This window comes from Mauremys mutica, chromosome 11 (genome assembly GCF_020497125.1).
Source record: "Mauremys mutica isolate MM-2020 ecotype Southern chromosome 11, ASM2049712v1, whole genome shotgun sequence".
Taxonomy (NCBI): Eukaryota; Metazoa; Chordata; order Testudines; family Geoemydidae; genus Mauremys; species Mauremys mutica.
In genome coordinates this window covers 27029915-27055620 of record NC_059082.1, presented here as the reverse complement: position 1 = coordinate 27055620, position 25706 = coordinate 27029915, and the positions used below count along the sequence as shown (strand labels likewise).

At 39.4% G+C, this 25706-nt stretch overlaps 1 protein-coding gene across 1 annotated transcript in view; it reads left to right on the top strand.

Annotated features, from left to right (window-relative positions):
• SLTM (SAFB like transcription modulator) overlaps positions 1-24077 on the top strand; it is a 29726-nt gene extending 5649 nt beyond the window's left edge. The window contains exons 3-21 of the mRNA XM_044980161.1: positions 4143-4207; positions 4603-4791; positions 5062-5109; positions 6184-6211; positions 7577-8045; positions 8593-8642; positions 11333-11451; positions 13325-13474; positions 13559-13668; positions 13781-13941; positions 14344-14435; positions 14684-14847; positions 15950-16130; positions 16717-16841; positions 19547-19717; positions 20313-20627; positions 21681-21822; positions 22774-22931; positions 23408-24077. Coding sequence (XP_044836096.1) covers positions 4143-4207; positions 4603-4791; positions 5062-5109; positions 6184-6211; positions 7577-8045; positions 8593-8642; positions 11333-11451; positions 13325-13474; positions 13559-13668; positions 13781-13941; positions 14344-14435; positions 14684-14847; positions 15950-16130; positions 16717-16841; positions 19547-19717; positions 20313-20627; positions 21681-21822; positions 22774-22931; positions 23408-23516 — 2846 coding nt within the window. The 3' untranslated portion in view covers positions 23517-24077. The remainder of the gene's footprint in view (positions 1-4142; positions 4208-4602; positions 4792-5061; positions 5110-6183; positions 6212-7576; positions 8046-8592; positions 8643-11332; positions 11452-13324; positions 13475-13558; positions 13669-13780; positions 13942-14343; positions 14436-14683; positions 14848-15949; positions 16131-16716; positions 16842-19546; positions 19718-20312; positions 20628-21680; positions 21823-22773; positions 22932-23407) is intronic.
• Positions 24078-25706: the final 1629 nt, after the last annotated feature.

Here is a 25706-nt window from a genome sequence, read left to right as displayed (position 1 = left end):
CTAAAGCTGTTCATGATGCCCTTAAGCTTGTATAGAATGTTTATACTTAACAGACTCATCATTTGGCAGATTCCTTTAAGCAGTTTACTCAGTTACAATTTGCAGGCATCTGGGTATTGCATGGCTGGCTTCACCAATTAAGTTGCATTCACAGATTTTATAGCATTCCAGTCAACAGCAAACCAACCACTGAGACTGTTACTCTCTCATGAGACTTGTGAGGAGGCATCCTTACCTGAAGTCAATCCCTTTCTCAAAAAAGTAGTTCATTACTATTTACAATATGTACAGATGCAAAAAGAGTATGTACCTCCAAACTCTAGACATCTCCATTGCTTAACTCCAAATGCTAAGTGTATTACTACAAACCAAAGACTTATTTTTCTAATGGTTTTTCATGTGCTTTTTGTTAACCTTAGTTATTAACTGCTTTTAAACTGCTTAAAGTGAATATATTTGATCTATATACCTGAAACTACAATAAAAATAATATTTTTGATATTTCTGTCTGCAAACTCTCTAAACCCATTCTCTGGCGAATTTCAATATAGTAATTGATCATTTCTGACTTGGCTCAGTTATTTTCTTAATTTAGAGCATTGATAGTGGCATGCTGGAGAAGCTATAATAAATTTTAAAGCATCTTCAAAATGTACCATATAGGTTTGCAAAAATAGGATAAAGTGTTAACTTTTACGTGAAGTTAATCTTATTTGGGCAAATAGTGACACTGAAGTCAAGTGAGGGTTGCAGGATCAGGCCCATACTAATTAAATACTATTGCAAAGTATTTTTCTGTAAAAAAACAATCTTTTTGGGAAAGGGGCCACCTTTGAGTGTGGTGCCTACCAAAACTGGCCTGAGTGGGTCTACTAGCTGCTACTGCAGGGTAAATAATAAATATCATCATCACATTTCTCACCTTTTTTCCTTAAACACTAAAGGTTTTAAAACTGCATATTTTCGCATCAGATATAATTTGGCCAATATATAACTAGTGCTTGATTTGTTAGCAAAGCATTACATTTAACACCCACTCACATTCATATTTTAGTTAATTAAATATCCTTTTTCTCATAATTCACTAGACCCTTAGGAGGTCTGAATCATCATTTGTGTAAAGGGTTGTGAATGAGTAAGACAAGCCGAATAGTTACCTGGGTCATGTAAATGAGTTGGGAATTAAATCTGCTTGCTGATAGCATTAATCTGGCAACTAACTGTGTTATGAATCCTTTGCTCCAGTCCCAGCTAGGGGGAGTAGTAGAGTTCAGGCAGGAAAATACCCATGCTTTAAGCCAATAGGGCTTGTTACAACATCTGGCAGTTTGGATCAATAGCTGTGCTCTAAGGGTTATGAAGTATGATGTCTAAAGTAGTGCCTTTCTCCCAAAGTATAACTGATACAGTATTGCATTCCAGACAACTTATATTGATTAAGTTCAGGCACCCAGATTTGTGGCAGGCTGTATTAGCAACACTGGTGTTTCAACAGGTGTTTGTTGGATGACTTGGAAGTACGAACTTTTCTATATATTGCCACCTTGCTTTGCTTCATAGGCACTACCAGGTGTTCTCTAGCAACAGTAACATATGTGCCTTTTAGCCCCAGGTATTGGTCCCTTAGATGATGCTGATCTTGCATAACAATTGTTCTCTCACTGAAAAATGCTTTCTGGGGTCTGACCTTAGCGGTGTGGGCACACTATACAATGCTGTCCTTGCTTACCTGTGGATGGACCAATAGTAATCTAGTTCATTTACATTAGCACCATTCATTATTACTGAACACTTCAGTCTCTGAAGGCCTTTTTTTGTCAAAACATATTGTCAATATTAGAGGCATGTTGCATTAACAGAGAACTATCTGCATCAGCACCTTTAAGTAGTAATTGCACTAGAATAAGTTGTGTTGATACTTTTTTGAGAGAATAAGGGCATCATAGTTTCGCTTGAAGATGAAGACTGTCTTTTCTCATACTTCGAACACTCGTGTAACATCAAGGAATAAATGTGGGCTTGCTTTTATTGCAATGTATTAAGGTGGATTGCAAGTATTTGATCATCATGGAGAGAGAGCCTTGGAGTAACAGCAAGTGTTGTCCCATCTGGTCTAGGCTATACCCAAAAAAGAAAAAAATCATTCTGATGCTCCCATTTATTTGGCTTCTGATGAGGACACTTTCAGAAATCTGGCTTTCAAGAAAGATGCCTTTGAGTGCCATAATGTCTGAGGACTTTCATGTTGGGGGTGGGGGGGGGGAAAGGGTACCTCTTCTCCCCCTTACCCCCCCCAATGCTTCTAGTTAATTTTTCCTCCACAAGGCAAGCAGATGAATTTTAGAAACACCCTTTGAAGAGTCTAGAGACTGACATCTATTCAATGAAATAGGCCTTTGCTGGACACCTGTAGCATCAAGAACACTTGCCTCATGAGTATAGTGTGCATGTTTATCTGGATACAGGTGCAGGAGAAGTTCAAGGATCGAAGGTAGAACATGGAGAAGTCCCGTGAAGGCCAACAAAGCATTCAATTAGATGACTGATTTTTTGTTTTGTTTTTTGTTTTAAAGAAGCAAATTGTGACGCCGAAAGGACAAGTACAAAAGTCACTGTTCAATAATACTGCTTTTAATTACATTTCATTCTTCATTTATCCTTTGTTTATGTGGACTATAAGATTGTTGGAACATACATGAATATAGCTGCTACTGGAGTGATACAAATTGCCCGAGTTTAAAAAAAAAAAAAAAAAATACAATTCTAAACCAGTCTAGATTAGACTCATGTTTCCAAGATCTGAGGATTCCATGGAGTCGAATAGATCTTTCTGTTGTGAAGTCACTCCCCACCTAAAGAAGACTAGCTTCTTAAAACATGCCTTTTGAGTATAATTTTTTCTTTGCCACTTGTACCTTGCTAATTTCATGGTATTGCACTCCAAATATAAAGCAGCAATGCTAAACATAGCAAAAGGACGCCTTTTTAATTCAAATCTGAATTGATCTAAAAATGCATTTATAAAAACTAGTTTGGGCATTTACCTCTATCTTACTCATGTAACTAACGAGAGAGAACAGTCAATGTGTGCCCTGTTTGGTTAGGAAGTTTGCAAGTTTTGAAGTACTGTTTAGAACTTGCCTCTTAGAAGATTTTTTAAAAAAAAGTTGTTGATCTTTCTTCAAGAGACAAACATGCCTATTACATCAGAAGTGGATGTGGGGCTGTTTGTGCTAAGGAGTGATGAACTTTAATTGTCTAGATATATGGTCCATTCACAGGAAGAAAGGGTATGGTGAAAAATTGAAGAGCAAATCATTAATGTGTCAAATACACTAAGTAGCAAAAAGCCTTCATTGGGGAAATTCAGTGATCCTAATTGCCCATGTCATCCCAGTTGCATCTGGTCATGGATTCCAGCAGAAACCCAGTTGCACCAATTCTGATCAGAATGTGCACTTTTATCTTTTCTAAAAGGTTACTCACAGGCTAATTCTTGGGATTAAGTTTTTCAGTGTCTTTTATTCTTGGAATTATTTGAAGTGCACATCATCTGGGTTACTCATCTAGAAAAGATAAGTGGGCTCCAATGGAGTTCTCAGTCACCTTATCCACTCTCTTACCGCCCCCCCCCCCCAACCAACCAACCAAAGCAAAACAAAACATACACAATGCTAGATTTGTGACAGTTGTCTCTGAGAGGGAGATATTCATTGCCAGGTCTTAATTCTAAAGTTTAGCACCTAGAGCTGGTTGCTAACTACAATTAATGCTACTTCACTGTTATCAGAATTACTACATAACATTTTTTTTTAAATTTAAGAATTGAGTCTGAAGAACAATGAGTAAATTCTAAAGGGGAGGGGTCAGAATTGAAGAAGCATCACCTTGTTAGGTGGGTCTTGATGCCTGTGCACTATTAAATGATTACATACCAACTTCATTTCATAACCCTTGAGTTTCATCTCAAAACATAATATTCTTTGGGAATTATACCATGGTGAGTGATTCAGTTGAGCTGTAGTATTATGCAGAATAGTTAATTAAACCCTACTTCTCCCACATCATAATGCATATGAAGTCAAGTCTTTACAATAGGAGTTGCTTTGAACTGTAGTCATTAGCGTATCCTGTCTTTTTAGGTAAAAAACAGGAAACTGATGAACTAAGTGGTGATGCTTCAGTGGAAGATGATTCCTTTGTCAAGGTAATAACTAAATCTGTTTGAGAACTTATATACTGAACTGTTCCAGTCAGGTAAATGAAGCAAAGTTTTAGCTGAAAAGCTCCATTTGACACAAGTTAACTTAGATGGAGATCTAAATCCTTGTTCATGCTGTGTTTACACTACTACATGATATTTGATCACCTCTTATTACACACACATTCAATTATATGGCTTGATTTATCTTGATGCATAACTTTCTGCATGTGAGCATGCTGTGTGCATCAAAATAAATGGGAACTCTAGGAATGACAACAATAAACAATGTTGAAAATGTAGCTATTTGATATTCTTTTGAAGAAACAATGGCTTTGTTTTACTGGAAGGAAAATCTGGCTCATGCCTCGAGTTATACCATATGTTCTTCTGATTGAAAGGAAAGTGAGTTGGAGGTTCAAGATGCAAGCGATCAAGATGGAAATGATGAACTGAAGGACTTTGAAGAAGCTGGTGAAAATGAAGACGAGAACTTGCATTCTAAAGAACTGCTTCCTTCAGAAAAGAAATATTCTGATTCAAAACAGGGAGAGACAACAGAAGATGCAGAGAAGGATTTTGAAAGCCAGGTACCTTGCCACGCTTATTAAAATCTGTATGAACTTTCATCGGAAAAACACATTTGTTTAGTCTGTCAAACTCTTCGGGAAGCTAAAGGTTGTCTCTTTCAGTCTGTGTTATTCAGCTCACTAAAAGAGGTAGTACTTACTTCAAACTCCCCTGCTCCTCTTAATCTGTTTTAGGAGTACAGAGCTGAATCTCCTGACTCTCTAGATGCTTTTTAAATATCATTATTACTAGCTTGTTTAGCAAGCCCCTTATCTATGTTTTCAACTTAGGAAAATGATCTTCAGGACACAGAAGATGATACATTTCCAACTGTCCATGTAAGTTCCAAACAGTCTTGTTAAACTTATGATTAGGAAATTGAAGCAAAGCCTGGCTTAAAGTGACCTTCTTTCTCAGTTAAGTTATTAGGCTTGCACCTTTTGAGCTTCTGATGGTATAATACAGATGTTTGCAAATGACCGCAATGCAAGATTTGCTCACTGTATTATGGATGGGCCTGGACTTTGAGAGATCCTCTCAAAGTGACTATACTTGGCTCTTGTGGGGGCATTATACACACATTTAGCTAATCAAACTGAAAATACTTTGAGATACCTCTTTAGCGAAAGTTGAGAACTAATATGTGGCATCTCTAACACAATGTATACAAAACCCTCCTCTCTTTCATTTCAGAACTTCATTTCCAAAGTTAAAATTTTTAAAATGTTCTGGAGATGAAGGTTCAGATACCTTTTTTAAAAAAAAAAAAAAGGTAAAATTCTTCCAGTTCTGAAATTCATACAGCGTTCCAGACACTTCTGATGAAGACATCCAGAATGTGTGAAATATATAGTGGAAACAGATCATCTTCCCCCTCTCAGTTAACCTTTGTAACCCAAAAAAGTAAACATTTGTTAAACAGCATATGTATCAGACATTTGTTTGTATATTATTCAAACCAGGGGCTCTCTCACTTCCAAGGCTAACTCTAATTAATTGCCTTTGATGAAACAGTGCAACAGAACAGAGATCATATTACTTGTTACTCTTGTTCTGAAGACGGTAACTCTAGAACACATATCAAGTAACGCTTTGTTGACTACAGTAGAAGTTGGTAACATGTTGCCACCAGTTGTAAATTCCCTTTAATGGAAAAGGGAACTTTTATAGAAAGGGAACTGTTCTTAAGTGGAAAACAAAGATGTTACTGAATGCTGTGGTATGAATTCTAACTGGCTACAAAAGATGGTGTAAACAATTTGTACCATCAACTTCTAATTACACTCTTTAGTTTTTGGAAACAGTTCCTTAATTCAAAAATTTGGATTACTGTGGATTTGAAAATAACAACTGTTGTGCTTAAACTCTTGTAGCAAACAGATATTTAAACTTGATTTCCCCCTGTCTTGCAGAATGGTGAAGAGGAAGAAAATGAAAAAGGTACGTTTTGAAGTTTAGTAGAGTTGAGAGGTTTAAAAAAAACGCCTTAAACTGGTAGATTAAAAGTGAAACTTGCTTAATATTTAGTCTAACATCAGGTTTGTCTCCAGTATTAAATATTGACTGTCTCTGTATTAAGCTCACTAAGATCCATGTACTCAGTGGATTTATTTTTCTCTTAAAAGTGGATGATAGTACATATCCGTTACTGTGGTGGATGTATGTTTATTATTAATTAAACAAAACCAAACCAAATATGCAAGCACTTCTGTTTCTATAGTGCAGTAAATCTTGATGCACAAATTGAAGACTTGCACTGCAGTAACTGGTAGATGCGTAACTGAATGAGACAGTACATTAGTATACTGAACTTTGAAAACTCTACCAATTATGGACCATCATCTACTTGACTTTTCACATACTGTCATCCACGTGCTGCCAAGTTGTGCTTAGGATGGTAAAGGAAGCTTTCAGAAACGTGGAGGAGTCTCAACAGCGGCTTTTTTTTTAAAGCCATTCTACTTGCTAACACTACAGAAGCAATGTGACACATCTGACCAACCAGAGACTTTCTGGAGAGAAGACAAAGGATTCTACATATTGTGGACTAGAAAGGACATGGAGCACTTCCACTTTAAACAAGATGGACAGTATTGAAGTAACAGAATAAACCTACAGACTCTCTGTTTACGAGGGACCCTATCGCTGAAGCATCTGTTTTCTGTGAATGCAAGAATATTGTTGGAGATGCTACTTATGGGACTGAGAATGAATACTGAAAATCTGCAAAGTGGATGAAGACTGAAAACCAGTTTTCTACGAACTTTGAAGTTCACACTTCGGTTTCTGCAGCAGACTTGTACAGCTATCTTGACTGCCAAACAACCATTCAGAAAGGAGGATCAAGACAGAACTGTGAAACTGTATTGAAGACTGACTTAGACTCTCCCGACTGTAACTCTTAAGGATTATGGAAGGTTAAACGTCTTACAACAAGGAAGTTTTTCAAACATTGATTAAATCAAACTGCAAGCATCTGAAGAAAGCCTTTCTTTATGGCATATTAACACCTAAAGTGGAAAATGGATACTGGCTATGAAAAACTGGTATCTGCAGGATGGAACCATTTTCTGACTCGTACTGTTTGTTGGTATTTGTTTTTTAGAAAATGTATTTTGCCATGGCGAATAAGTGATCCTGGGTGAAGGATTTATTTACATGTTAATACACCTTGTTTTTCCCCCCCTAACCTTCCATCAGTGCTAATAACTGGCTTTGTATTTTCTAGGTCCTATTCTAGCTTATGCATATGAAATTGTTTAAACTTCTTGTTTTGCCATATTTATTCCTGTTAAATCCTCTTAGATAAAGCAGGTTCTGGTGATGGTACACAAGAAGTATCTAAACCTCTGCCTTCAGAAGAAAGCCTAGCTGAGGCTGATCATTCGGCTCATGAAGAGATGGAAGCTAACGCATCTATGAAAGAAGCTGAGGATGATAACATATCGGTTACAATCCAGGCTGAAGATGCCATCACTCTGGATTTTGATGGTGATGACCTCCTAGAAACAGGTAAAAATGTGAAAATTACAGATTCTGAAGCAAGTAAGCCAAAAGATGGGCAGGATACCATTGCACAGAGCCTGGAGAAGGAAAGCAAGGATTATGAGATGACTGAGAACCATAAAGATGGTAAGAAGGAAGACTGCGTGAAGGGTGATCCTGTCAAGAAGGAAGCCAGAGAAGGTTCAAAGAAAGCAGAATCTGGAGACAAAGAAAAGGACACTTTGAAGAAAGGTCCCTCGTCTACTGGGGCCTCTGGTCAAGCAAAGAGGTTTGTCTTTCTATGTCCGTTCTTTACGATACTGAGTACCAGCATTCAGTAAGATCACTCTACATTAAGGGGGTAGCAGCAAGCATCTTATAATTAATATCTTATGCTCCTGCCTATAGATTTTTTTTTTGACCGCCATAAGTTACTTTTTAAAAATTCAAGATCTTCGTATAGACACTATGTCCTACTGATTGCATTGTCGAATTGTCAGCATTTTATTTTTTTTTTCAAATTGACAAGTTTAAGTATCCTTGTGGTGATGGTAATGAACAGCTATCAGTTCTAAGAACACAAAATGAAGTCAAGTCCCCGTCCTGAAATCTGGAGAAGATTGCCATATATCCACTGAATAGAATTGTCAGAAAATCTAGATCTTCAGGCATCTTGGGGAAAATCAGTGCAAGAATCCATAAGGGAATCATTTTGTACAAATATAACCCAGTCCACCCCTTTTTGAAATGTTAACTTGCCTGTTAGTAGTAGTGTATAAAATGTGATGTCTAAAATTCTGTATTTTCAATTTTCTTCTGATGATTTGCTTCTCCAGCTCTGCTAAGGAATCCAAAGAAAGCAAAACAACATCAAAGGATGATAAAGGTAACTTACCTCCTACTGTAGCACTTAGTTTTATATTGCTATATCTTGTGATTTCAACATAGAATACTGTAAAATTGTATCCATAGTAATTGGATAGCCACCTTTTACTTTACGCTATACTTGGGAATCAATCTAGGAAGTGACCAAAAGCTAAATTTCTGCAGAACATCTCTTAACCTGTTATATCTTTCTTGCCATGGACTAAAATAGCTTAGAGAATTGGTTCAATTTTTGACTGAAGTCAATAGTGGTAGGAGTACACTAGGCCTTAGTTTTCCTGTGGTTTTTTTTATCCTTCAAGCTCCTTTCAAGTTAGTTAGCCCTAATCAGATAAGTGAAAACACATCAGTGTACTTCAGATCAATCATGAGCAGAAGGGCAGCTCCATTTCTGGTTCTTGTGGCTTTATTTTGAAGAATAAGTATTTTAGATACAGAACCTAAAGTTAGTCACAGCTGTGTCCGTTGATGTATAATACTCCAATCTTTTCTTCTAAAATTCATGTACCGTAGAACCTCAGCGTTACAAACACCTCGGGAATACAGGTTGGTTGTAACTGAAATGTTTCTAATGCTGAACAAAACGTTATGGTTGTTTCGGAAGTTCACAACTGAACATTGATTTAGTACAGCGTTGAAACTTGACTGTGCAGAAGAAAAATGTTGCTTTTAACCATCTTAATTTAAATGAAACAAGCATAAAAACTGTTTCCTTATCAAATATTTTTTTAAACTTTCCCTGTATTTTTTTTTTTTTTTTTTTAGTAGTTGACATTTAACACAGTACTGTAGTGCATTTGCTTTTTTGTTTTGTCTGTCTGATTGCGAACTTCTGGTTCCAAGTGAAGTGTGTGGTCGACCACTCAGTTTGTAACTCTAAGGTTCTACTGTATATAGAAATTGTCTTGGCATTGCATTGTTACCCTTTTAAAAAAATGAAAGCTGTCAACTGAGTAGCTGTGCCAGCAGCAATGCCAGTTACAGGCATTTGTTTACTATATAGTTAGCAGTCTTAACTTCTTTTAGCTGTTGGTCTGTCAGGGAAATTCCATTTGCTTTTACTGTATCTGATGTTACAACAAAAATTACATAGATAGTAGTTGGAGAGCAGTTACCTTACTATGCCCACCAAGTCTAAAAGGCCATAAACACTGGGAAGAATCACAGTGAGGGTCCATATCAAAGTCCTTAAATTGTCATGCATAGAATTCTTGTCCCGATCACAAAACATTTTATTTGGAACTAAACAGAATGCTATCCAGCAAATGGAATTTGCCTCCAGAAAAACACTTTACATGTTGAATATGAAATTGTAACTCTCCCCCTCCCTCCCCCCATAGTATTATAGATGCATGTTCATTATGTTCTTTTTGTATGTTTAACTTCATGCATAACTTCAAATAACATTTTAATAACTAGGATACAGCAACTCCATTTTGTTACAACTAAAGCATAAGATGACAACTAAAAGATTTTCACAGAGGTATCTTAAAATATGTGGACACTTACAGTTTGCTGGATTTGCAGTACTTTTTTTTTTTTTTTAAGTGGTCTACACATTAGGTATTCATAAAATTCCCCATCTAAAATTTTTAAATATAGTACACTTAAGCATTACAGTCAATGACTTAGTTCAAATTTTTCCCTTGTGTTGTTACTTAGGCTCAGTACAGAATAAGTAGTCTTTTTTCCAGATGACATAGGAAAAGATTAAGGACCCTCAGATAGGATGGTGGCAAGTCAGTTTTTAGAATAAATAGTTTGTAGGGATGGATGTTCCAATTTTGGTACTGTTGGCATTGCCTGTATGTATGCCGAGGACCCTGTTTCAATAATACGTACATTTGAATACAAACAATTGCAAGGTAATATATCTAGGTATGACCTGCAGTCTTTGTTCCTTGAAAAACAGTGATTCTGAAAAAGATTTAGCGGTCATAGTGGATAAACAACTCTACACAAGTTCCCAGTGTGATGCTCTGGCAAAAATGGCTAATGTGATCTTAGATGTATAAATGGGAGTAGTGAGTAGGTAGGGGATCTTGCCTCTCACTAAGGCATCGGTGACTACTGGAATACTGCATCCAGTTTTACTGTCAACATTTTAAAAGATGTTGAAAAATTGGAGAGGGGTCCCAAAAAGAGCCACAAAAATTGACGTTTGTGAGAAAATGTTTTACAGTGAAAGACATAGAGCTCAGTCTTCTTTTTTAATAAGCTAAAGGATTGAGGTGACTTTGCAGTGCTGGATAAATATCTTCATGAAAAGACAATACCAGGCACTAAAGGAGTCATTAATCTAGCAGAGAAGTGCATAACAAGAACCTAGTGGCTGGAAATTAAACCCAGGCAACGTCAAATTAGAAATAAGGCGCACATTTTTAACAGGGTGATTAGCCACTAGACCAAACTACCAAGGGAAGTGATGGGTTCTTGATCTGTCTTCAGAAAAAGACTAGATGCCTTTCTGGAAGATATCTTTTAGTTACACTAGTTATTAGGCTAAATACAGGGGTAACTGGATGGATGAAATTCTATGGTATGTATTATACAGGAGGTCAGACTATATATGAACTAATGGTACCTTTTCTCAAAGTTGAATTGAGGTAATAATGACTTTTATTTAATGATCATGGTAACATTAGACCACATCTTAGTAACTTCAAGTTTTTTTTGTGAAACTTGTTCCAGGAAGTGCAAGCAGTGTTAGTGGTAGCAGTGGAAGTTCAACTAGAAACTTATGGGTTAGTGGACTCTCTTCCAACACAAAAGCTGCTGACTTGAAAAATCTCTTTGGCAAATATGGAAAGGTATTTCTTTGTGTTCAGTATTTTGATTGAAAGAACTAAACTGACAAATGTTATGTTTTAACATGAGCTGATCTAAGACCATATCTGACTGACCAATAGAAAACCTAAATTGCATAACGGTAACATCAATTTAATTTATTTTGAGCTGCCATCAAAATAAGTGTGTGCCCATGCAGGAGTATCTTGGCAGTGAAGGATGAGGTTTTTATTCTGTGACAGATGAGGGGAGGTGGGGATATTGAGTTACTACCTGCATACCAACTGAGTTCTCAATTCTCCTTCTAAAAACCTGCAAGGGTCAGTCTCTGTCCAATGCATATGCCATAGTCTGGAGTGGTCAGATGGAAAGGTTTTGTAGCACAGCCTAAAATGACGTCTTCATGTCGGGATTAAGGTGGAGTTGGACTGCATAAGTCGTCACTTTCTATTAGCCAGAGTCTAATTCTTTTTTATCCAAAAGTCTTTTTCCTCTGAATAGTAATTAGAATAGCACAAAAGGTTGTGGCCTTTTTTTGGTCAGTGGCTTATTTGTCTATTTAAAACTTGTTCCCAGTTGACTTCGAAGCTAAATGGAGAAGCCTCTCAGATTGAAATAAGGATCTACGTAACCTTTTGCATCTTAAAATAACATCTTAATATAAATATACAACTCTGTTAGACACTTGCTAACCTCATTTTACAGTTTTAGGTTGGGGAGACCTGCAAAAGTCATGACAGTGCTCTAGGTATTAACTGTTAATTTGACTTAGCTTTCCATGTTTGTAACAAAACTTTTTAAAATCCATAAAACTGTTTATAGAGGTTTGTTTCCTAGGCATGGTATGTAGACTTGACACCAGGACTTCATGGATTCTGCCGACATGCAGTTTGCCACAGAATCTAAATCTTTATTTAAATATTTTTATGGTCTTATAGTTGCATCTGTTTAATCTTCAGAAGCTCAGGAGTGTACAGTGCATCTCAGTGGGTTATTAGAACCAGAAGCCTGTATTTATAAATTACCTATGAACACTATTCCACTGCTGGTTATTCTAACAAACACCTAACTGATATGTGAATCCCACAGTCCTGAAATGTGAATCCCACACCACCTCAGATGTTGACATCCTTAACTGTTCCTATTCAAGTGATGAAACCTCCAGCTCTGCCCTTTTCTCCTTCTACAGTGCAGACTTGCATTACTGTAAAATAAAGCTATGATCCATCAAAAACTGAATTTAAGAACAGTGTAAACAGAAGTGTATCAAAAGAGGCTACAGTACTGCATGTTTAAATGTTCATTTATTGAAGCTGCGGTACAAATTCCAGTCTGCTGCCTCAATGCTGCAGAAACTAGAAATGATGCCCCAGCATTTATGTACTTTGTAGCAAGTTTGACCTAACTGGGAGCCAGAGGTGACACCTTGCTCAATGCTTTCCTCTCAGCAAGAGGCATCCTGGCGCACACTACTGAAATTACTTGACAGTCTGATATTGACTCTTGAAAGAGGTTTCCTCCTCCATATGTATATGTGGAGTGGATTGCTGCATGGAAGTTTGAGTGCCAGTATAAGTTGTTGGTTTCTCATTTGTCTAGCCAACAAACTTAAACAGTGTGGTAAAGTTTCAACAAAATGTTACTTCAGTGGATGAGTACTAATTTTATTCTTGTATTTCATATACACTAAGACTTTTTAGACTTGTGTTAGATCTACTTTTGAGCAGATACACAACTTGGCATTACTAAGCTGAAAATTGGGGTAACATATTCAAGACTTCTGAAAATTTTACCCTTAATGAGAATTTTCGCTAAGAATAGAGATTGTTTTCCTGTCTCTACCAGCTAAATTCAAAATGTTAAGCTTTATTCTTCAAATATAATATATATTTTTAGGTCCTTAGTGCAAAGGTGGTCACAAATGCACGAAGCCCTGGAGCAAAGTGTTACGGCATTGTAACCATGTCTTCCAGTACAGAGGTGGCTAGATGTATTGCACATCTCCATCGCACAGAGCTGCATGGACAACAAATTTCTGTTGAGAAAGTAAGTTTAGTGCATACTCCTTACATAAGGATTCTTTGTGTATGTGGTCGCATTCTATTAAATTTACCTTTCTGAAAAATGTAGGTAAAAGGAGATCCTTCCAAGAAAGAGCTGAAGAAAGAAATTGATGAGAAATCTGGTTCTGGTAGAAACATGGGGGATAAGAAGACTGCATCAATCGATAAAACTAGCAAGTAAGAGCTTGCTTTACATCTTTTGGTTTGATGGACTGTCTAAACAAAATGATGTGTACGGAAACTATATAACCAAACCTTTCTCACTATCTCTTTGTCCTTTTTAAACAAGAACTCAGTCAGCCAAAAAAGAAGAAAAGAAATCTGACAAATCGGAGAAAAAAGAAAGTAAAGAAGCTAAGAAAACTGAAGGTAAAGATGAGAAGAATGATAATGGATCAAGTGGCCCTAATCAAGAATCCACTAAAAAAACTGAAGAAAAGAAGCGAATAAGTATGCAATATAGCTTTTTTCCTATTGCCTCTGTTTTCATCTTTTCATTGATTTTTACGGCCGCAGATAATACCCAAGATGCCACTGCATATAAACCCTAAAACCTTGTTTCCTTAAAACCTTCAATAATAGGGCTGTCATCACTAAGTTAGAAAGTCATTCCAGTGCTGTCTTACAAACTACTAGATTTTTGTATGACTGTTTATTACACAGATATGTACTGACATACCTGTCCTATCATAGTCATCTTAATTTTTAATATTTATATCTTGCATTTCAGCAAGTAAACTTTCCAGAGCAGGCAGTTGACTATCTTAGAATGTTAGGTTATTTTCATTTGTAACTGTAGTGTTAAATCAAAACCACTTTAATTCATACTTGTTTTAAACCCATTTTTCTTAGGTGGAAAAAGTCCAGGTCAGATGGTAGTTCTAGACCAAACGAAAGGAGATCAGGGTCACACTAGGACAGTGAGAAGGGGAAGGTTTGATAAAGTAAGTATCTCTCTAACTTTGACACACAGTCCTTGTCTGTCTCACATTACTTTCTAACCACCTTATCTCCAATTAATAAGCCAAGTAACTATCTGCAGGTAGTTGTTAGCTTCAGAATAGTCTAAGGTGTCAATAGTGCTGTCCATGCTAACTAGTTCTTGAGGTTGTGATATTGTAAACTAGCATAGTATCCAGAAATCCCCCTAGTCCCATGTGACTTTTGAAATAACTGGAATTTCTGTCTGCAGCCACTGGTGCTAAGGAACAAAGAGCGTTTCATTCAAGATAAAATGAAGTTCAGGGAGTACAGAGGTAGAAAGGATATCTTGCCTTTTGAGAAAATGAAGGAACAAAGAATGCGGGAGCACATGGTTCGATTGGAACGAATACGTCGAGCAGTTGAGCTCCGAAGGTAGTGATCAAAAATTTTTGTTTCAGTTCAGACTGCTTTAAGACTTAATTGGGTAAAATTGCTATTAGAAATCCGATTATAGGACATTTAATCAAGCATTTTCCATGCTCAGATTTCAAATTGGTATGAAAATACTTCAGTCAAATATCTGAAGTCCAAATTTGGTGCAAAAAGTCAGAAATTAGTGTCCATAGAGTAGAATAACTGGGATATGTATTTCATAACTCTGTGTTATGTCAGTTCTTACATGTGATCAGTCTATTTCTGTAAACTCTTGACATTTTTAGTCCAATTGACTGTAATAGATGTGACTAGAAATAGCTAATTCAGTAAGTACACCTTAATGACAAGGAGGCATGATATGGGATTGGTATTTTTGCTGCCAATAGGCCAATCTTTCTTACTTTGAAGCTGGATAGATACTCTTTGTTTTGCTCCCTCTATGTGGGTCAAGCTCGGCAAAGGGAGTAGAAGCAACTCTTGAGTTACCTGTTGGCATTCCTATGGTGTGGGGATTTCCAGCAAGTGTAGCGCTGATATAGCAGGCTGCTACATCTCCCTCTCTGCAGCCTAGTGCGGCGGGGGAGGAGGCGAAGGGAAGGAGTGGGACCATGCTGCATACATGTGGCCTAGCTATAGCCAGCTATTGTCAGAATTGGGAGAGCAGTAATTAGCTCCCTGATGATGATTCTTTAGCTCTGCTGGAGCTGCCACAAGCTGTGTACAGCAAAGAATCTAACTCCCACCTTTTATATCTTTGCTACGCTGTCAGCCTGGCAGAGTCAAAATGCAGACAGTAGCAACAAAGAGGTGCCAATTAAAAAAAACAACTAACACCTACTCCCCATTCTGTCAACATTGAATCTACGTGCACCTCAGATGACCTCTGAAATAAATGGGCTTTGTAGCATGCCGTTCAGATTACCCACTTGGAGCTGTTTGGGACAAAGGAGGAAGTGAATTCCAAAAAAAAGGGCCCTGCCAGCAGCCATGTCTTTCAGTTTGAACGCCTGCTGACTACAGCTGTGGCAGTATTGCACAGGAGAAACCAGTCTCAAACAACCAACCAATATAAGCCATAATTTTTAAATTAACGTTGTAGACGAAGAGAACTTGCTGAGAGAGAGCGTCGTGAGAGAGAACGCATTCGTATCATACGTGAACGTGAGGAACGTGAGCGCTTGCAGAGGGAAAGAGAACGATTGGAGATTGAACGACAAAAACTGGAGAGGGAAAGAATGGAACGAGAGCGCTTGGAAAGAGAACGGATTCGTATTGAACAGGTACAGGCCAGTATGCACAAAGTGCAGTATTACATCAAGTTACAATATTGTACTTAATCCTTTCCATTTTATTTCCTGTGATTTTCTTAAGTAGAAAATATAACTTGTAAACAGTGAGCTTTCCCTCTGGCTGTTCAGTAGCTTATACGGAGAGTTGTTTAGATCTCAGTGGAAGTCCACAACCAAGAGACTAAAGGATTCTGTTGGCCACATAAATCAACTTAAATCTGCAAATATTTCTTCTGTAACTATGAATTGACAGCAAACAGAAAATGAGAGTGCCTTTCAGGGCATATTGGTACTAGAAATGTTAAAACGTTCTAGTGACAAATTCTTGGCTAATGAGATGGCATACCAAGGGTCCTATCACTCTGCTTTTTCATATAGTGTGTTTATGTCTAATAGATCCCAATAGTCTAAAACTACTTTGTATTGCAAGTTTCTCCAATATTAGTACAGAAATTGAATTTGATCTGATTGTGAGTGGGGAATTAATTCTATATTTGTAGCAACTGTTGCATATTTGCCTCTAGTACAAAGCTAATAGGTTAATTATATAGTAATCCTCCCTTATTTTTTTTGGTAGGAGCGTCGCAAAGAAGCGGAGCGTATTGCTCGTGAAAGGGAGGAGCTTCGTCGACAGCAGCAGCAGCTTCGTTATGAACAGGAGAAAAGGAACTCTTTGAAACGTCCACGTGATGTAGATCACAGGTAGTGTATTTTCTAAGTTGCTAATCTGTTGTTCCTGCCACCAAACGACCTCTGTTTATCATTAAGTGGGCCCATGCAGAGAACATACGCAGCGAGTTCCATACCCATGTGGTGCTCGGGCACCAGCAATATTCAAAGCCAGGGGCCCAGCTCCAGCAATATGTGGAGCCGGGTGCCCCCCCCCCCCACTTGCGCGCGCCCCCCCCCCACGCCTCCCCCGAGTGTTCCGCGGCCCCGACTTGCTGCCCCCGGGCCCTGCCCCCCGCTCGTCTTTCCCAGGGCCCAGGAGCAGAGAATCACTGACTGTCTGTCTCTTCCCTGAGCAGCTCCATGTTGCCTCCCAGCAACTGCTGCTGCAGGGTCCTAGTGCCCCCCAGCTCCACGGCCAGGACAGACTGACTGAGCCTGCCCTGCCCCCTCAAGCCCTTCCCTTTTCCGGCAGGACCCTCAGGCAGCACGGGGGGGGGCCCTCTGCCCGCAGTCACCACTCCTGCCCTATGCAAGGAGGCAGCCCCATCCCTCACCCCCAGTGAGGCTACAGTGACAGTGTGCTGCTGGGGGGCAGGAAAGGGGGGCTCCTCCCCCAGAGCTTGCTGTGGCTGGCAGGGAAAGGGCTGGGGGGAGTCCTCTCTGGCCCCTGTCCCAGAGCAGCCAGCTTGCACCCCAAACTCATCCCCAGCTCTGCCCCACCCCGGAGCCCCCCCCCGCACCCTCTACCCTAGTCCTGAGCCCCTCCAGCCCCCCAAACACCTTATCCCCAGTCCCAGCCAGAGCCCTCATCCCCCACACTCCTACTCTTGCCCTGAGCCCCTCCCAAACCCCTCATTGCCAGCCTGAGAGCCCTCACCCCCTACACCCCTACTCTCGCCCTGAGCCCCTCCCACACTCCAAACCCCTCATCTGTAGCCACACCCTACAGCCTTCACCCCTGCACCCCATCCCTCTGCACCCCTCCCATCCCAGAGCCTGCATCCTGCATCCCAGTCCCCTGCCCCAGCCTAGGGTCTGCACCCCAGACCTCCTCCCTCACCCAAACTCCCACCCAGAGCCTTGGGCAGGTGGGGGGTGGAGTTTGGGGGTGGGGCGGAGTTTGGGCAGGGGTGGGTTCTGGGCACCACCAAAATTTCTACAAACATGCCACCCATGGCAGAGAACACTTATTTGGCCAGGATTCAACACTTGCCACCATAACCGAGTACCCAGTGCTGCTGACCTACTTGCTAAGGACAGATACAGCGGTTCTCAAACTGGGCTGTGACCCTGTTTTAATGGGTTTGCCAGGGCTGGAGTTAGACTTGCTGGGGCCCAAGGCTAAAGCTTGAGCCCCGCAGCCCAGGGCTGAAGCACAAGCCTCAGTTGTGGGGCTCAGGTTACAGACCTCCTACTTGGGGCTGAAGCCCTTGGGTTTTTTTCTCCCCCCTCCTGGAGCAGTGGGGCTTTTGCTCTCCCACCTTGGGTGGCGTGGCTTGGGCTGGCTCAGGCGTCAGTCCCCACTCCTGGGGTTGTGTAGTAATTTTTTTTGTCAGAAGGGGGTGGCAGTGTAATGAAGTTTGAGAATCCCTGGACTAATATGCCTAAATCAATGTAATGTAACTGTGGAAAGACACAATTCTGTACTAGGAAGGAAACATCTTATGATAGAGCCCTTATGGCCCGACAAGAGCATAACGTACACGTGTGTGCATGCTATTTTACTGTCCAGCTACCACTTCTTGCTGTTAAAACTTCAGATCCTGTGAGCTGGATGGCTCAGTGAATCAGTAATGCAATACAGAGCCCTTGGCTTCTAGATATCTGTATCAGTTTCTTCCCAGTTGAGTGGTCAGTGACAAAAATTGCTAGCTGGCAGATATTTGACCCATGTGACTTGAACAGGTGGTGTTCCACTAGACTACTTGTCAGATAAGAATGGAACTAAAATTCTTACAGCACCATTGTTAGTATTTTCAACTGTGTGTAAGGAATCACCTAAAATCACTCATTCATCGAGGTACTCATGATTTTCCCATGGGTCAAAATACAGCTGCTGCTATCAATGGTGTACGTACTTCATGGGAAATAGGACTTCAGTTTTTAAGGCCGTTAATTGCACGTTAATGAACACACGGCCTTTCTTTAGGGAGCCTGCAAATAGACTAAATCTGATCTGTTTTGTTCATAGTTCTGTGATTTAATGTCTCCAATGACCAGGCTAACTGGGATGTTCTGTATACTGTTCTCCTCCACATGTCAATGTGTATTAGCTCTTGTAATTTTGTCTGAAAGACAGAACTTACCTTTAGTTCTTATACTGTTCACTGGTCAAAGATTCTACCCTGTGCAGAAATCAGATAGTGGGCCCTTACTAGTAGTCTCGGATGTTTGTACAGATAGTATTTTAGAACCAAGAATATTTGTCCACTTCAGGCAGTCTGAGGTAAAATGGAAACTATCATGTGTTCTAGATTTTTTTTTTCTTTTTTCCTAACATGACCATTAGAAAGCAGTGAACTAAGTCATACATTTATCAAATTCACTGATGAAAAATTGGAACAAATTATCAATTCTAAGCATGGTTACAGGAGTTGGAGACTTCTTGAAGACTAAATAACGGACGGACTCACTTCGAAGAACTTTTTCTCTCTTCTGCACTATAGTAAAAAGACCAGAATTCAAATATTGTAGCTTGCTGTAAAATATTCATTAAAAATGTCTGTTTTTTAAAGGCGAGATGATCCCTACTGGAATGAAAATAAAAAGATGTCCTTGGATACAGATGCACGCTTTAGTCATGGTTCTGATTACAGTCGCCAGCAGAATAGGTTTAATGACTTTGACCACAGAGAGAGGGGGCGATACCCAGAGGGTTCATCAGTGCCATCATCCTCTTTTGAAAGGTATGATTGCGGACAATAGTTACTAAGATTTTTACTTTTAAGAGGTACTGGAGACCTGCTTGAGACTCAGAAGTGTTTGAGATTTCTACCCTTGAGTCCCTAAGACAGATACTGGGGGAAATAGCCTTTAATAAGGCTTGATGTTTGGGTTCAGCATTCCAAAACAAAACACTGAAAAGTGTCTCTAGTATTCATAGGAGGCTAATAGAGCTACATTTTCATGGCAGTCTAGATAGCATATTGATGTAATATGTGGCTAAATGGCAACATTTGCCCAAACAGACTTTTTCAAACTTTTTGGTAAAATTCATAGATTAATTTTATACTTTTTCAGTGGGATCTCTGGTTTATCCAGCCCATTTCATAATCTTGGAAAGGAGTTTCTGTAACAATGTTCTGATTGTAGGAATTAAGTGTTCTGAAACCTGCTGTGAGTTGAACCTTGTAATAGTTACAATAAGTGTAGGTGTTCACTTTTTGGTAATTTCATGTACATAGCTACTAAATTGACTGAACTCGATAAGGAAGCAACTGGTGTTCTAGCTGAAGTTAGTGGACTGGGCAAATAACGTATCCTGCCCTCCAATTTGTACAGGCGAGAACGCTTTGTAAATCAAAGTGAGGGAAAAAAGACGCGCCCGACAGCGCGAAGAGAGGAGCCTGGGTTTGAGAGGTACCCTAAGAATTTCAGTGAGTCCAGAAGAAATGAACCCCCACAACCAAGAAACGAACTTCGAGATACTGACAGACGAGAAGTGCGAGGAGACAGAGATGAGAGAAGAACAGTGATAATTCATGATAGGCCAGAAATATCACATGGTCGTCATCCAAGAGAGACTGGTTCAAATCCACCTAGACAAACTAACTGGAAGAACGAGGGAGGCATAAGCACAGACAAACGGGATGCCAGGTAATAGTCTGCTGGATATTAGACAAAGCTAGTTATTTGCTTGTGATTCCAGCAGAACCAATTTATAGTATCAATGGTAACTGTAGAATTTGCCTAAACAAACGAGATAATCAGAATGGCAGTTTAAAACTTGCATTCTGTTCATGTTTGCCGTAACTTGACTGTACAGGGAATCCTTGGACTTACGATGCCCGACTTACGTTGAACGCCACTTATGATGCTTTTCAATTCACTGCCTGTTTTGCCCTTAGGATGCTCAGTTTGCACAAAGTTTGTTTGAAATCACTTCCTGGTTGCAATATACTGGTGTGGAGCTAAAAAGAGTCGCTTCTAATTGGCTTTGAGGCGGCAGCATAGTTTGTTGCTGGGTAGGGTTGCTGCTTGTGTTTGATTGGCAGAGCCCAGGGCCAGGAGCCAATCAGAAAGCTTGAACAGTGATTGGCTAAGGCTCAGCACGTGTGCTGTTCTCCCTGGCTTTCTGAGCTTGTGTTGCCAGCATTCTGAGTAGCATATGTGAGTTTTTGTTTGAATGCTGTTTAAAAAAATAGTGTACAGTAAATACATTCATGTTGTAACATTAGTCATCTGTAATTCATTTAGTACAAAACTCTGGGTTATTGTGGTGAAAATAGTGTATCAAGCCTTGGTTCAGGAACCAATCCCCCTTTCATACCATTGATTCCTATGGGAAAAGCGGTTTCAACTTACAATGCAATGCTGAGGAACAAATTGTGTCGTAAGTCCAAAGACTCCCTGTATTGCTTATTGTTCCTGCTTTCTGCTATGCTCTTCTTGGGCATACATAGTAGCAGGGTGGTAAGTAGCTCTTTGAGAGAATGTAGGGTGCATCCTATTTTTATTAGCAATTTTTGAGATGAGTTAATTGTTCAGACACAGTTCAGATCTATAAATTGCTTCTTAGGAAGTTACTTGTAAGTCATTAAACCTAAAATATACAGAAAATTGGACTCTGTCTAGCCTACACACAAAGTTTTTACCAGCTACTGCCTTGTGCCAGTAAAAGAAAAATTTGATTAGGTAATTCTCTTACAGAGGAGAGAGACCAGAGAGATCAGGAAGAGAGGTGTCTGGACATGTGAGAAGTGCTGCTCCCGGTAGCCGTAGCAGCACTTCTGGTTATGGAAGCAGGGAGGGAGAACGGGGAGTCATGGGAGAAAGAGGAAGCGGAGGACAAGTAAGTTTCTTTACTGCTCTATAACTGTTTAATGTTTTCTGAAACTGTTGAAGAATGAGCTAACCCTGTACCCATAGTATTTATACTGCTGTGCAGTGCTAAAGGGTAATGTTTTTTCATATCCAAAAAGTGAGTCACCATTACTTCTCTTGGTGATCTAATGTGGTTCAGGTGAATCAGAACGATGAATGTAGCTGCTGTTTGAACCACTGATATCACATCAACTGGTGGGAGAGTAGGTCACTGGAATACAATGCAGCCTTCTCCCTAGGAGCTGGGCATTCTGTCTCAGATAATTATATACCCGACTTTCTAAAGTGTTCGGTAACAACAAAAATCCCAAGAACAACTAGAGTTCTAATCTTGCCCTTGCTGGCACTGTAGTCTGTAGTGACAACTGTGCTAGTGTGACATTGGCTAACCAAGAAACTCTAAGACTCAATTTCTTCTCTGATACCTATAGATAACATTAACTACCCTTCAAAAAAGGGAAGTATAACTATCGATGTTCTCCAGGTAGGGAAACTGATGCAGGGTGTGAAGTTTCTAGTCCACAATCACAGAACAGATCAGTGTCAGATCTGGGTAATAGCATCCAGGTTTCTTGATTCCCAGACCATGGAACCAGGCCACCTTCCCGAAATTAAAGCTGCACAGAAACATTTTCACAAAGGAAACTGGAATTTTGGAGGCATATTTGCATTGTAAAAAAATGTTACTTTGAAGCAAGAGGATCAGACTCAGAAATGCCAGTTCTAATTGTTGAATTTGTAAAGTGATTTTTACCTTTAAACACTGAGTTATGATAGAATTTACCTATTTCTCAAGTATATTGGAGAGAATCCAAAGTCATTGCATAAAATGTGTATTTCCTTCAAGTAACTCAATACATTGCAGTTTAAGCCATGTGACCTTTTCAGACTTGAAGTAAATAACTGTATATTTTGCTAGCATTATAATGAAGATAGACATGTTGTTGAACGCCATAGTCGTGAAACTGGACCAAGAAAAGAATGGCATGGACCTAGTTCTCAAGGAAGTGGGTATCATGATGCAAGGAGAATGGGAGATGGCCGTGGAGGAGGTGGCATGATGTCTCCACATACAAGGTACAAAAAACGCTCCTTTCCCCTGGTTCCCCATTGTTGAGCTCTCAAAGCTCTTCATTGCGACCATAATCCTTCTGGATGAGAACCAATCAACGCCACTTAATCGGGTGAAGGGGTCGCTGCTGCACAACATGAAACTCATCTTTCCCATGAGCTGAGCTGACTTAGTCATGAATCTGGATCATTTACATAACAGTGCAGGAATACTCTGCACTGTTGCTACTAGCAGTTATTCAATAGCAGCAGTGTTCAGCTGCATCAGTGTATTCTGCTGTAAAGTGTGTAACTTCCTCTTCCTCTTTGTCAGGAAAGCTTTCATTATGTTGTAGAACCGCAGGAGGAGAGGCTTGGTAGAATTCTGTTCCACAGTTGTTACATAAGTATTTAGTACTGTTCACACACACATTTGACACTCATAAAACTTCCACTCAGAATATCCTTTAACACTTTTTTTTTTTTAAAACCTTTGTTTCCAGTAACTCTTCACCAATTAATAGAGTTGTACAGATCACAGGCAGTTCCATGCAGAGGGGAAGTGGCTCAGGATTTAAGCCGTTTAAGAGTGGACCTCCACGAAGATTCTAGGATCCACAGCTGCTTGGTTTCAAGATAACTTATTGAAATCTCTTCTAAACTTTACCTGATTAGATACAAACAGGAAGTCTTGTCTGGAAATCCTGTTTAATTTTTTTTAATTTTAACATGATTACTTTTTTCCTCTGAATTTTGGAGGCATTTTTAATAGTTGCGTTGTAATTTTGGATAGTTTTTGTGTATCTTTGATAAGCATTTTCCCTGAGGCACTAGAGATCTGCAAAACAAATTGGAACCAAAATATTTGTTACACTGTATAAATATAAAGGAATAGTTTGCAGCTGTGTGCTAGTAGTTTAATTTACCAGCATTAGCACTGTGGTGTCACGCTTTAAAGTTAGCTACTTAGAACAGAACATACACAACAGTAACCTCCATTTTGAAGGTTGTTCAGGCTATAAAACCTGCTTTCTAATTTGTAGAGAATAAGGTTGTTTTCTTGCATTTCTGGGTATTATGTAACCTATTTTTGCAGAAGGTACTGTTACATTGAGTGCATCTATGTGTATTCTTGCAAATGTATTCTTTTGAAATAAACCTTCATATTCTGTATAGTTCCTAGTAAGTTTCTGGAACTTTCAGTCTGCTGGGGCAAAAAAGAATAAAACTGACACATTTTGAACACAAGCTCTGTGTTCCTGTATAGCATACAATAGACACCATAGGGGGACAGCATGGGTTGGATTGCTGAAACTCTCTACAAACCACCACCTTGTAATCAGAAAGGACAGCTTGTTGAAGTCACTGACCACAGTTTCTATAGTGCTACCAGTAGAACTCCATTCATATCTGGAAGAAAATTCTGATTTTAAGTTGAGATGTAAATCAATTAAAATGTGTTCAGATCTGATGCAAACAGTTTAAAGAGTTTCCTGAGTGTAATTTTATGAATGTGAAGGATCACTTTTTTTCTTAATAGGATGTATGATGAATCTCAACACTAGAGTCCCTGTTTTATTTTTATTCTCAGCCTCTGACTCCACATGTCAGCATGAGGCAAAAGTTAAAGGTACTTTTGAAGGCCTGCAAAGGAACAAAGACCAACACTTAGCATCAGCAATCCATTTAGTCCTTGCATGCCTTTCTAATTTAGAAGTAGGAGTGATCAGACTTGGGATATGTCTGGGGTAGAGCTGAAGACTTGCCCTCCGTTCACAAGTAGGACAGGATATGGTTTGGGGATATTTTTTTGTGATTAAAAAATGCAACTGGTTAGCAGGGTCTGAGGAAGCAAATTCCTCTTCAATATATAGAATGATGTTTACAACTTTTATCTCATTACTTGCATGCTTCCCACCACATCGCCCTCTGAATTTGACAATTTATTGTAAACTTTCCAGTGAGAGTAGAGGGAGCGTCCATCTCATTTTACAGATGGACTGAGGCACAAGTGATTTACCACAGTATGGGAGCCAGGAATGGAAAGCATTTCACTAGAGTGGCGCTGTGCCTTCACTACATGACCATCTTTCTCATCTCACCCAGCGAGTCTCTGATTAACTAAATCTGTGTTCACTTTGTGGGAGTCAAAGAATAGTTTTCAACTACAACTGATTGTGGGGTGTGTGTGTGTATGTATGTATATATGTATGTGTGTATATAGCCTTGCTGCACTTAGTGGTACTTTGCAGGTGATTAAGTTCCTCATAATGGTGCTGGATGCTTTTGAGACTGATGATATGACTGAGATGAATGACAAACTACTACATTTCAACTCAGTCCCGTGCTGGTCATGAACATCCTATCTGCTACAGTGCCATGAGTCACGAGTTTTGGGATTGAGTGGCAATTAGCATTAGTGTTTAAGCTGTTATGGATTGACCTACTATCCCCTACATTTTAATGGGGTGGCACATCTATTCAGGCAAGGACCCTGTTAATGGTATACTCCAAAAGCAAATAGAATGAGAGTACTTCCAGAAGGCCTTGAGGGAAGTTTTTCTGAGATCAGGCCACTTCTAAGTATGTCAGCATTTTCAGACCTACCCTTCAAGATGCTGCCTTCTCTGCCTTTGTACTCGATTCCTCCTTGGCATCCAGATGAAATACAGGAAGATGTGGGGTAAATCTGGCTGCTAAAGAAATTTTGAACTTCAGAATTATGCTGTGCAGGAGAGAAGAGGCTGTTGTTCTCCACAGATGCTACAAGTAAGTATTGGGGCTGAGGGGCCAGTGGCTTTC